Source organism: Salvelinus sp. IW2-2015, linkage group LG35 (genome assembly GCF_002910315.2).
Source record: "Salvelinus sp. IW2-2015 linkage group LG35, ASM291031v2, whole genome shotgun sequence".
Lineage (NCBI taxonomy): Eukaryota > Metazoa > Chordata > Actinopteri > Salmoniformes > Salmonidae > Salvelinus > Salvelinus sp. IW2-2015.
This window is the reverse complement of record NC_036874.1, coordinates 3,729,508-3,742,332: the sequence shown is the minus strand read 5'-3', so window position 1 is coordinate 3,742,332 and position 12,825 is coordinate 3,729,508. Positions and strand designations below refer to the sequence as shown.

Sequence of the window (12,825 nt, the reverse complement as noted above, 5' to 3'; positions counted from 1 at the left end):
CATTTCACTGTAAGGTCTACACCTGTTGTATTCAGCGCATGTGATTAATAAAATTTGATTTGATTTCTGGAATTTTCTGGAATATTGACATTATTTGTCATCACTCAAGTTGTTTACTCATTCCTTGCCCTTTGTGCTTTGTTTGTCCCCTCGTCTTGCCAAGTGAACAATGGAGACTTTTTTTTGCCCAAACTAGTCTGAACCCGGACAGAGTGCACCGAGAGGTGCTGGTGTGTGTGGACTGAATGGTAACAAGGGCAGTTAGTGCGGTTGTCATAGTAACCCGGCCGGTACTGTGTGTGTGTGTGTGTGTGTGTGTGTGTGTGTGGTGTGTGTGTGTGTGTGTGTGTGTGTGTGTGTGTGTGTGTGTGTGTGTGTGTGTGTCTGTGTCTGTCTGTCTGTCTGGTCTGTCTGTCTGTCTGTCTGTCTGTCTGTCTGTCTGTCTGTTCTGTCTGTCTGTCTGTCGTCTGTCTGTCTGTCTGTCTGTCTGTCTGTCTGTCTGTCTGTCTGTCGTCTGTCTGTCTGTCTGTCTGTCTGTCTGTCTGTCTGTCTGTCTGTCTGGTCTGCTGCGTCTGTCGGTGTGTCTGTGTGTCTGTGTGTCTGTGTGTCTGTGTCTGTGTGTGTGTTTTCAGGAGGAGTTCTGTTTCCCGGTAGAGTGCTTGTCCCTGACGGTGGAAGAGGTAATGCACATCAGACAGGTGCTGGTCAAAGCAGACCTGGAGAAGTTCCAACAATACAAGGATGTGTACAACGCTATGAAGAAGGGAAAGGTCCGTTTACCGCTGTTCATTTTCACCCAGCTGAAGTACAAGTCTCTCGGACTAAACATCACAGTACCTATTGTTGGGAAAAATCATCTTACACSTTCCTTTCAAAATKTTTGTAGTCACTGGATTTGATCACACACTGCTTTTTGAATGATTTGATTGCTTTTGTCTTAAACTTTTAAACTTAAACCTGATCTGAATTAATTATTTGTTACAGCTTTGCTTCTGTTGCCGATCCAAAAGGTTTTCCTTGTTCACCTGGTCCTACACCTGCCAGTTCTGCAAAAGGCCTGTGTGTTCACAGTGCTGTCAAAAAGTATGTCATATCTATTCTCTCACACTGATAGAAAGTCAGCCCATAATATTGACAGTCCTATACTGTACCTCCAGTGTCTTTATGAGTGAGTTCATACTCTGCTCTATGTCTGTCTCTCTGTCAGATGAGGCTGCCCTCCAAGCCCTATGCCAACCTGCCCATATATTCCCTGGGATCTACCACCACTCTATCCAGGGACCGGGTAGCAGCCCTGGGGAAAGCTGCCAGTATAGCTGGTCCATCAGCCACCCCAACAGCAGCAGCAATTTCAGCAGGAAAAGGAAAAGCAACAGTTAAAGCAGCAGCCTCAGCAGCAGCAGCAGTACCAAGCAGAGCAGCAGCAGCCTCAGCAGCAGCAGCAGGACCAAGCAGAGCAGCAGCAGCCTCAGCAGCAGCAGCAGGACCAAGCAGAGCAGCAGCAAGCCCTCAGCAGCAGCAGCAGGACCAAGCAGAGCAGCAGCAGCCTCAGCCAGCAGCAGCAGGACCAAGCAGAGCAGCAGCAGCCTCAGCAGCAGCAGCAGGACCAAGCAGAGCAGCAGCAGCCTCAGCAGCAGCAGCAGGACCAAGCAGAGCAGCAGCAGCCTCAGCAGCAGCAGTAGGACCAAGCAGAGCAGCAGCAGCCCACAAGCCTGAGAAACCCTCTACCAGCCACCACCGCCTCAGCCTTCAGAAGACCATGTCCAAGTAGGCATCCCTCTACCTCTTCTCAAGATCATAACGCTTTTTTAATTGTGCCCCTGTTTTAGATTTACAAGACTTATTCTCAAATGAAGTTATGTTCTATTTTAAGAGCAACTGTAGCCGACTGAGCCCAGTGAGGGACAGGGATGGAACCTCCTCTGTTACACAACTTAGTGTTAACCTCTCCTCCCTCCCTCTCTCAGGTTGTCTAAGCACGGTAGTCTGGAGAAGTCCCAMTCCCGTGACGAGGTGGAGCTCCCAGCGGAGCTGACGSAGGACTGGAGCACCATGGAAGTGTGRGTGGACTGCAAGAAGTTCATCCACGACATCATCTCCTCCAGCAAGCACAGCCTCTCCCTGGCCACCAAGCGGGCGCGCTTAAAACGCAAGACCCAGTCCTTCTACATGTCGTCCCCCAAGGGAGCTGATTACCGACCCTCGGAAAGAACAATCAACGAGGTCTAGACTCTCCCCTCGTCCTTGTCTACCTTCTCCACTGTCTTCTAGCTYCTRCCAGYACTTATGGCACAATACAGAACTCTGACTGACTGGGTTTTGATCTGGATGACCGTGCTGCGATCCGGCCTATACCAGTAGACGTGTCTAGTTTAGTCTGTCTGTCGATGCTGTCAGAGCGGGCTGTGGACCTTTACTTTTCCTTTGAGGAATGTGGACTGTGTAGTCAGTGCTTGTTACTATGTTCTCTGATCGTCGCATACAGTACCAGTACTTTCAGACAAAAGGATACTAGTCCATTTTTATACAATATTTTGTTCAGTAATGTAAATGTTCCCATAATGTTCTGCCATAGAGAGGTGGTTAAGGACACTGAATGATCAAATGTAAAGTATGAGGTAGTGTAAAGATTCAAAGTGGTATGGCCTCAGTCACCCCCTATACTGGCACAATTAGTGGAATGTGGTAGGAGCTACTCGCCCACAGAAAAATCAATTAGCACAAGGCAAAATGACGCTCCATATTTGAATTCCTCAGGCTGTAGTATTCTACTATAAGAGAGTAGGTGTGATGCTGACAACACAAGTCCCATACTGAGAGCTGTGAACACCTTGAAGTGGAGACAATATGAGACAAAAGCAACAAACGATTGGATGATGACTTAAAAATATATGGAACTGTAGATGTTTTTTTTTTTACAAGTTATAATTTTCTATGGTATGGTATACATGTGTACATATGGTTCAGCTTAGAGTCAGGTGGTTTGTGATGAAAAGTTGCCTCCCCCTTTTTACTCTTCTTGACATGTTCAGGTTATTTTTAGCTGACGGTACAATAATGAGTTATGCTCATTGATGTTCTGAGCGGTCTTGATGAAGCATCATTTTTACCATAAAGAATAACAGGTAAACAAACAGCGTGTTACTTTGCTCAAAGTTGGATCATACCCATGAAGGTAGCCCAAACCTCTCACCTGTCTCTCCGTAGGCGTAGGGTCTACAGGAATGTCAGGTGTCAGCTTTAGTGCCAAAAGGATTCCCTTCTGTCTAAACCATAATATAAAACCCAAATAAGTATTTTTTTCTGATGTAAATATTCATTGACCTTGCTATAGATAGCTATCGCAGCCCCCGATTAGAGCATGCTTCTCCAAAAGACGTCAGACTACTGAATATACTAACCAMAGAAATAGAATGGTTAGTATGTTGCCAACTACCATTGTTGCATATTATTATGGGATATTAGAATCCCATTGTCTTAACCTTTGTCATCTTCAACTTAGACCCATGCCAGGTATTAAAAGCAGGATGTGRACCCTTCATTCTGTGCTGTGATGTTTTGTTGAGTCAACTCAACTGACATTACAAAAAATATGTCGCATTGCATGAGCCACATCAGTTAACATCATTTGAATGAACAGTCTTCATTACCATGGTAATCCAGCATCAGTTGATAAAACATTCCAAATAACCATGGAAATTATTGCATTGCAATACCATGGAGCCATTGTGAGTGTACATATGAGTTTACCCGTCAAATTTCCAGGGTTAGAGCTTCCAACCCTGTTCTATTCATTCTATTTCTATGATACTAACGCTATGACATGATGAAGGAACAATATTAACACAGTATTTGTCACTGGTAGTTGAACACACGTGATATCATTGAGCAGGTACAGTAATTGTGKTAGATAATCATAACAAAAGCAGACACAAACAGTAGGAATCACTTTTTGTCAATATTTTATATAGCCTGTGCCCCCAACAATCATCTAGTCTGTTACAGTAACAAGCATGCGCCCCCAGAAATATATTCATATTTTGGGAAAGAAATCTATACCTGTTATGTTGATTTTAGTTATTGATGTAAGTTTGACATGGCTTTTTCTTTGGTTTTGAATGGAATATTTCATATTGTACAGATAAACACCCATATTCAATAACAGTACATGAAATGATSTCAAATTGTCTTTCTTTGCTTTACAATAGTTATGGTATGATTTAACATGCTTAAAACCACCCTCTGTTTTATTGTATAGGCAGCAAAGTATGGTATTACACGCTACTCTCATGTTCAACTCAAAGCCTCAAAATAATGCATTCATGAATTTGTATATCAGTTGTGTGTGACTGTGGTGTCTTAACCATACAGTTTGTCTCTAAACCAGAAGCAGAAGCATATTTCGGGAGCCAGGAATCAGGATGTATGTATATTAAAATGTCTATTACAAATGAAGTCTTGTTCCTTATATTTCTGCCTTAAATACACTGCCTTCTTCTCTCATCATTAACATATTGTTGTGACAGATTGAATCCACAGCGACTCAGCATACTGTATGTAAATATTATTTATAGTAATGTCCGTCCATAGAGCAGGTCTGTGTTTCCTTGACAACTTACTTCACGACTAAAATCATTTAGACTTGGGGCTATTAACTTAGTCTAGATCCAAACTAAATTGCTCTGTTTGGTAAAGTGAAACAGAACTATTCAGTTAGGATCCAGGCTACTATTAACTAGCTTAGAGATTGTTTCTCACAAAACAAGTCATTGCAGGACAAAATATGGACTATAATAAGTAGAGGTGTGGTACATAAAAGAAAGCCCAAAATGTGACAGCAACATGCATGTACTGCTMTGTAGCTTGTATCTTTAATCTGTTCAAACCTTCCAGATGTAACTCCCTCCCAGAGTTCAAGAAATGATGACAAAGAATAATAAAAATGTAATGCAATACCTTTATAATGTTGTATGGATATTTCATGAGGTGACATGCCAGCTTTTCAAGCAAAAAATTATATTGAGAAACAAAATTATTGAGAAAAAATATTGTTCATTGACAGATAAAACAATAACAATTTCTGTACCTTATAATAAACMTTTTCTTTCTATAGAAATAACCTATTTCAACAAATGTTGATAACTTAGTAGAACAGTGAATATGTACAGTATAATTTTCAGTAAAGATAAGTCAGTATGCCCTAACACATTCATTCAAATGAATACATTAAGAATACATTCAAAGTAAAACAGCACCTTTTCATTTGTTACAGCAGTAAATACTTAAAATAAATAAAATGCACTTTATCAGTAGCAGTGGTCAGTGCGGTCATTATACATTGGGTTCACAGAACGTAATGTAGGTACCGTATGATTCAATACTTATTCCATAAGTCTACGGACCAAAAATATGGTTCATTCTTTGATTATGTGGGTTAAGTTATAATATCCAAGCAATACACTGCAATTTACAATAAATATACATTCCCCAGAAATCAAGTTCATCGACACAGCAAGGAACACAATGTAGCCAATGGCCATACATTTTGTCCCCATATCACTTATGGGGATTGAGAGCCACGMTCGACCGTGGTGCAGTAGCTTGCTCAAGGGCACAACAGCAGGAGATGGCATCTAGGATAGAAGAGCCATATATGTATGGCTCTGTAGGATACTGATGCAGTGCCACACAACTAGTTTAGGCATTAACTCCACATTTTTAAGGTTAGGGTTAAGTTTAGGCATTACCTCCAAACTTTTAAGGTTAGAGTTAAGTGTAGGCTTAAACTCTGAAATCTTAAGGTTAGGCATTAACTCTGAATGGTTAAGGTAAGTGTTAAGGTTTGGCATAGGCTTAAAACGAAAAACAACTTTCTGTCACCTGATTCGAACATGTAACGTTTGGCTCCAGAGGCAGGTAGCCTAGCAGTTAAGAACATTGGGCCAGTAACTGATAGGTCACTGGTTTGAATCTCTGAGACGACTAGGTGAAAAATCTGTCGATGTGCCCTTTATCAAGGCACTTAACACTAATTGCTCCTGTAAGTCACTCTGGATAAAAGAGTCTGCTAAATGACTTAAATGGAAACTAGTTGGTGGTGTATGAGGGGAGTTTTCCCCATTACAATGTAAACCACTTTGAGCATCTGGAAAAGCACTACACAAATTCAATCAGTTACTTTTATTAATGAGTTCTTCTTCTTCCCCTTCTTCCTCTTCCGGTGTGTCTTCAGCCTGCAGGTTGTTGTTGTCCCCGATGATGACATATTGCAGTTGGGACCCATAGACCTGGACACTCCTCTGGAGCTCTGGATCTGGACAGGCCTGTACTGCTCTCTGGTGGTCACTGGTGGTGTTGCGTCCCATTGTCTCTGTAATAGGGACATGAATGGAATGCAGTATAGTACATGAAAGTTATGAATCAAATGGCTTCTTTGAACTCAGTAAAGAAAGGTAAAGGGAAGGGAAAATGTAAATTCTTAAGGTCCGAGCGCCAATGGTGCAGGTAAAAAAGAGAAGTGAATAATTATAATAAAAATATATACATATGCGCTTGCTTGTATCTGTGAATGTGCTTGAATCTTGTAACACACAATTTTAAATATATGAAATGATGAGAATTTGACTGTAACTTACCATGCCTAGCATCCTCTGAACCCATGCTCTGAGGTTGTTGTATACACGTTGTCACACCTTGAAAGTTACCATCTCCAATGATGCAGTTACTCAAATTGGAATGGCTGATGTTGATGACGTAAGTTGGGGCAGTGTTGGTCCTCCTCCTCTCTGTTGTTTGGGGTGTGAGAAAAAAGGGAAGAGGTTGAAAAATGGGAAATAGTCTGTTGTTGACAACAGTATCCCGGTGATTCCCGTTGCGTCATGATGATGACATACTGTAAAAACCTCTATGAGCTTTAGTTTTGAACACGTGGACCATTTAGATTGAGCCTACACTTTATCTTTAAAAAAAAGATTTTACATGAGGAATGGAACATTCTTGGGCCTCACCTGCATCGGACACCAAATGGTGCTGGGTTTCCAGTGCTTTCAAAAGTTAAAGTGGGGTAGAATTTGGCTTACCATATAACATACTACAAAGAAAACGTGCTGCAATATAGGCCAAGTTAGCCTACCTCTCTAAATGTCACATAACATTATATTTWTTTATTTATTTTATTGAACCTTTATTTAATTTAGACTCACAAAATCACCGTAATGCCTAGACTATGCATAACCATATTTAAATGTTGATGAGAACTACACGAAAACTATAGACATGTAGGACAAAGTAATTTACTTGCAATTAATCAAATGAAAAAATMTACACTTTTGAAGAGACTTACCTGGGAGGCCGGTGACTCTTTCGAACTGTGGTGGGCACTGGCAACACTTTTCTAGTGAGTCGAAAAAGAGCAGACACGCATCGCGACCCTTCTTCAGGATCATCTGCAGCAGTTTGGCAGCCTTCTGCATGTCTGTTCTCTGGGACCAGATCACCTGGCTCTCATACTCTGTGATGGTCCGGGAGCTCAACAAGTACACGCACAGCCTTTCCACCACACTGCATGACATAGATTTGCTAAGAGCGTGTAAATGAAGTTGCAAGCTCCTTTCTTGGATGAGAGACCATGCAAAAATAACAGAAATATTTCAGTGTTGTTATAACATGATAATAATATGGCATTTACTTAATTAAAGAAAATATGATGGAAAGATGAAAGAAGTGTAGTGTAGGCTAATGCAAAAATATCATTTTCACACCAACCCTGTTATTCTCATTGGTTATTCCCCATCTAAACCACTTTCTTACTGTACACATAACATCATTTCGTGCCTGCCTGCCCTACATTCCTAACAAACGCATTTCCATTACATGTTAGATCTTAACATTAACACCTAACTGTATAGTTTATAGTGTAGGCCTAATACAGAGTTGTCTTGTTTTTCATCAATTGCTTCCATACTTATCATAGGCCTATCACTTTTTGTTTAGATTAGACCCATTGTAATCTTGGTTAACGCAGATCTAAAATTGTAAACTGTCAATCTACGAAAAATTTGAAGAAAGTGATTTCTTACCAGGTAAAATCTCGCGTTTTTCGTTACATTGTAACATCATTGTTCATTTGACAGAACGATATAGGCTACATTACAACAGTGCATCCATCACTTTGTGTGTATCATTTCGACTGAGAAATGGGCTGCAATCGGTTGTCGGTCATTTTTATAGGCTGCGGTAGCAAKATTTTAAATAAATCAAAGTCCCTAATGCTGGGGGCATGCGCAGACTGTTTTTTGGAGTTTCCACTCGCTTCACCCTCATAATAAATTCACCAACTGCGCTTGTATTGTCAAGAAGAACATAATAACACATTACAAGAATTGCAGCAAACTGGCAATGATATAAAGTATTGTTAACGTTATAAATGCATTTGAATTATTCGAATCTTATAYGATAGCTGGAGTATCCTATGCTTAAACCAATAATTGCAAAAGTCATTTGAGCAGCACTGAAGGTTTATCACCACAGTACATTTGGTTTCAGTTTGTATATTGGTTTGATATTCAGAGTTTTCTCGTCAATACCTCTTAGATAGAAGGTCCTAGGATGATTCAGGTGATATATCTAGAATCAGATGAGGATAAGGATCAATGTACAGGTCTCCCCCCCCCATTAATTTCCTTTGGAAAAAAAGTTACTTTATGTTGGTTTCAATAGGGGAATATTCTGCAATCGCTGCTGAGGGACCATCTTAAAAGTGCAATCAGCTGTACCTGGTGTTTACAGAAACGTWAAAAAAAATATTAAATCATCTAAAGATCTTAAACCAACTGTTAAACCAACTGTTTACTCAATAATTACATAAAATTGTATCTTGTTTATTTTTAATGGATTTTGTGTAAAAATGTGAGCTCAAAAAACATAAATAGGTCTATGATCTTTCTCACTCATATGCAACCTACTGTAGCCTACTTGCATGACCTAGAGAGCTAAAATCACTTGTGGCAAAGTCACTATTGCCTCTTATCGATGATGCACCCATTAGAATTCTCATTTTAAAGTTCCCTGATTTATAAATTAATATTTAATAATTATCCTTTTTAATGGCTTCCGCTCCACATGTGAAAGAGATCTACAGACAAGTACAGTGTGTTCCCTGACCTCTATTATCAAAGTGAATGACTTTTTACAGCTGTGGTTATTAATTAATGTACAGATCTAATTTTCAATAGCTTCCAGTCCAAATTACATACACATCTAAAACCACTTGCGTTTATATTGTTGATCTCCCTTGTCCATAGTACACCCATTAGAATTGCCATTTTATATTGCATTAATTTTAATAGGAATATTTCCTGTGATAAGTCTAATTTTCAATAGATTGATTTAATTGTATTTTTTTGTCAACGATATACACAAAATACTATGTAATGTCAAAGTGGAAGATATATTCTAACATTTGAAAAAAAAAATGTTTAAATACATATCATTGGTGTACTAAGGAGGAGGGTTTTAGATGTATAGTACCGTCAAAAGTTTGGACACACCTACTCATTCCAGTGTTATTCTTTATTTTTATATTGTAGAATAGTGGACATCAAAACTATAAAATAACACATATGGAATCATGTAGTAACCAAAAAAGTGTTAAACAAATCCAAATATATTTTATATTTGAGATTCTTCAAAGTAGCCACCCTTGCTTGATGACAGCTTTGCCACTCTTGGCATTCTCTCAACAGCTTCACCTGGAATGCTTTCCACAGTCTTGAAAGAGGTCCCACATATGCTGAGCACTTATTGGCTGAAGAATCTCAATATAAATATATTTTGATTTGTTTAACACTTTTTGGTTACTACATGATTCCAAATGGGTTATTCATGTTGATGTCTTCACTATTATTCTACAATGTAGAAAATAGCAAATAAAGAAAAACCCTTCAATGAGTTGTCACGCCCTGCCTTAGTATTATTTGTTTTCTTTATTATTTTAGTTAGGTCAGGGTGTGACATGGGGTATGTGTGTGTTTTGGGTGATTATATGGTATAGGGGGTGTTGGTTGTAGTGTATGGGTTTGTGTTGAGTGTATGTGTCTAGGTATGTCTATGGTTGAGTGTAGGTGTTTAGGAAAGTCTATGGTTGCCTGATTTGGTTCTCATCAGAGAACAGCTGGTTATTGTTGTCTCTGATTGGGAGCCATATTTAAGGTAGCCATAGGCTTTAGGTGTTTGTGGGTAATTGTCTATGTGAACGTTTGTTGCTTTTGTGTGCACTAACGTTTATAGCTTCACGGTTGTTTTGTTTTGTTAGTTTGTAAGTGTTTGCTTCATTTTTCCTTCTTCTAATAAAGAAAATTCTTATTTTTCACATGCTGCGTTTTGGTCCGTCTCTCCTCCACACGATCGTGACAGAATTACCCACCAAACAAGGATCAAGCAGCGTGATCAGTGGCAACAGGAGCAAAGAACAAAGGATTCATGGACATGGAAGGAGATTTTGGATGGAAAGGACCTTGGGCACAACCGGGAGAATATCGCCTCCCTCGTGAAGATCTGGAGGCAGCGAAAGCCGAGAGGAGCGATATGAGGAGGCAGCACGGAGGCAAGGCTGGAAGCCCGCAAGTACAACCCAAAAATTTATTGGGGGGGGGCTTAGAGTAGTGGGCCGAGGGCAGGTAGAGGACCTGCGCCACTTCCCAGGCTAACCGTGGAGAGCGGAGTACGGGCGGACACCGTGTTACGCAGTAGAGCGCACGGTGTCTCCTGTACGTGTTCATAGCCCGGTGCGGGTTATTCCACCTCCCCGCACTGGTAGGGCTAGATTGGGCATTGAGCCAGGTGCCATGAAGCCGGCTCAACGCGTCTGTCTCCAGTGCGTCTCCTCGGGCCGGCTTACATGGCACCAGCCTTACGCATGGTGTCCCCGGTTCGCCTACATAGCCCGGTGCGGGTTATTCCACCTCCCCGCACTGGCGGGCGACGGGGACCATTCAACCAGGTAAGGTTGGGCAGGCTCGGTGCTCAAGGGAGTCAGTACGCTTGCACGGTCCGGTATTTCCGGCGCCACCTCCCGCCCCAGTCCAGTTCCACCAGTGCCTACACCACGCACCAGGCTTCCAGTGTGTCTCCAGAGCCCTGTTCCTCCTCCACGCACTCGTCCAATGGTGCGTGTCTCCCGCCCATTACCACCTGTGCCTACGCCACGCACCAAGTCTCCTTGCGTCTCCAGAGTCCTGTGCATCCTGTTGCTGCTCCCCGCACTAGCCTTGAAGTGCGTGTCCCCAGCCCGGTACCACCAGTGCCGGCACCACGCACTAGCCTAATGTGCGTATCCAGGGTCCAGTATGCCCTGTTCCTTCTCCCCGCACTAGCCTTGAGATGCGTGTCTCCAGCCCGGTACCACCAGTTCCGGCAACACGCACCAGGCCTACAGTGCGCCTCATCCGGCCAGAGCCATCCGTCTCCCCAGTCCATCTGAGCCACCGTCCCCCAGTGACATCTGAGCCATCCGTCTCCCAGCGCCTATCTGAGCCATCCGTCTCCCCAGCGCCATCTGAGCCATCCGTCTCCCCAGCGCCCATCTTGAGCCATCCGTCTCCCCAGCCCATCTGAGCCATCCGTCTCCCCAGCGCATCTGACCATCCGTCTCCCCAGCGCCGTCTGAGCCATCCGTCTCCCAGCGCCGTCTGAGCCATCCGTCTGCCCAGCGCCGTCTGAGCCATCCGTCTGCCCAGTGCCGTCTGAGCCATCCGTCTGCCCGAGCCATTAGAGCCGCCCGTCTGTCCCGAGCCGTCAGAGCCGTTCGTCAGTCGGAGCTGCTAAGCCATTCGTCAGACAGGATTCCAAGACCGCAACCAGACAGGATCTGCCAGAGCCGCCAACCAGACAGGATCTGCCAGAGCCGCCAACCAGACAGGATCTGCCAGAGTCGCCAACCAGACAGGATCTGCCAGAGTCGCCAACCAGACAGATCTACCAGAGTCGCCAACCCAGACAGGATCTGCCAGAGTCGCCAACCAGACAGATCTGCCAGAGTCGCCAACCAGACAGGATCTGCCAGAGTCGCACCAGACAGATCCAAGCCAACAACGGATCTGCCAGAGTCGCCAACCAGACAGGATCTGCCAGAGCGCCAACCAGACAGGATCTGCCAGAGTCGCCAACCAGACAGGATCTGCCAGAGTCGCCAACCAGACAGGATCTGCCAGAGTCGCAACCAGACAGGATCTGCCAGAGTCCCAGCGAGCCATGAGCGTCCAGAGTCGCCAGCGAGCCATGAGCGTCCAGAGTCGCCAGCGAGCCATGAGCGTCCAGAGTCGCCAGCGAGCCATGAGCGTCCAGAGTCGCCCGCCAGCCATGGGCAGCCAGAGTCGCCGCCAGCCATGGGCAGCCAGAGTCGCCCGCCAGCCATGAGCAGCCAGAGTCGCCAGTCAGCCGGGATCGGCTGAATCCGCCAGTCAGCCAGGATCTACCAGAGACACCGAAGCGGCTATTGACAATGCTGGAGTGGGGCCACGTCCCGCACCCGAGCCGCCGCCATATTAGGGCCCACCCCGGACCCTCCCTTTATATGTCAGGTTTTGCGGTCGGAGTCCGCACCTTTTGGGGGTACTGTCACGCCCTGGCCTTAGTATTTTTTGTTTTCTTATTAATTTAGTTAGGTCAGGGTGTGACATGGGTATGTGTGTGTTTGGGTGATTATATGGTATAGGGGTGTTGGTTGTAGGTATGGGTTTGTGTTGATGATGTTCTAGTATGTCTATGGTTGAGTGTAGGTGTTTAGGAAAGTCTATGGTTGCCTGATTTGGTTCTCAATCAGAGACA

The 12,825-nt window shown here is 43.4% G+C and overlaps 2 protein-coding genes across 2 annotated transcripts in view; one reads left to right on the top strand and one right to left on the bottom strand.

Moving 5' to 3' along the window:
* LOC112067953 (protein spire homolog 1-like) overlaps positions 1 to 4,964 on the top strand; it is a 93,794-nt gene extending 88,830 nt beyond the window's left edge. The window contains 4 exon segments of the mRNA XM_070437312.1: positions 633 to 770; positions 985 to 1,083; positions 1,208 to 1,767; positions 1,968 to 4,964. Coding sequence (XP_070293413.1) covers positions 633 to 770; positions 985 to 1,083; positions 1,208 to 1,767; positions 1,968 to 2,229 — 1,059 coding nt within the window. The 3' untranslated portion in view covers positions 2,230 to 4,964.
* On the bottom strand, positions 4,944 to 8,209 carry LOC111959055 (uncharacterized). Its single transcript, XM_023980467.3, has 4 exons — positions 8,079 to 8,209; positions 7,343 to 7,612; positions 6,636 to 6,785; positions 4,944 to 6,370 (listed from the first exon to the last, which is right to left on the bottom strand). Exons 1-4 carry the CDS (start codon positions 8,116 to 8,118, stop codon positions 6,171 to 6,173), a joined length of 660 nt encoding a protein of 219 aa, XP_023836235.1. The 5' UTR covers positions 8,119 to 8,209; the 3' UTR covers positions 4,944 to 6,170.
* Positions 8,210 to 12,825: the final 4,616 nt, after the last annotated feature.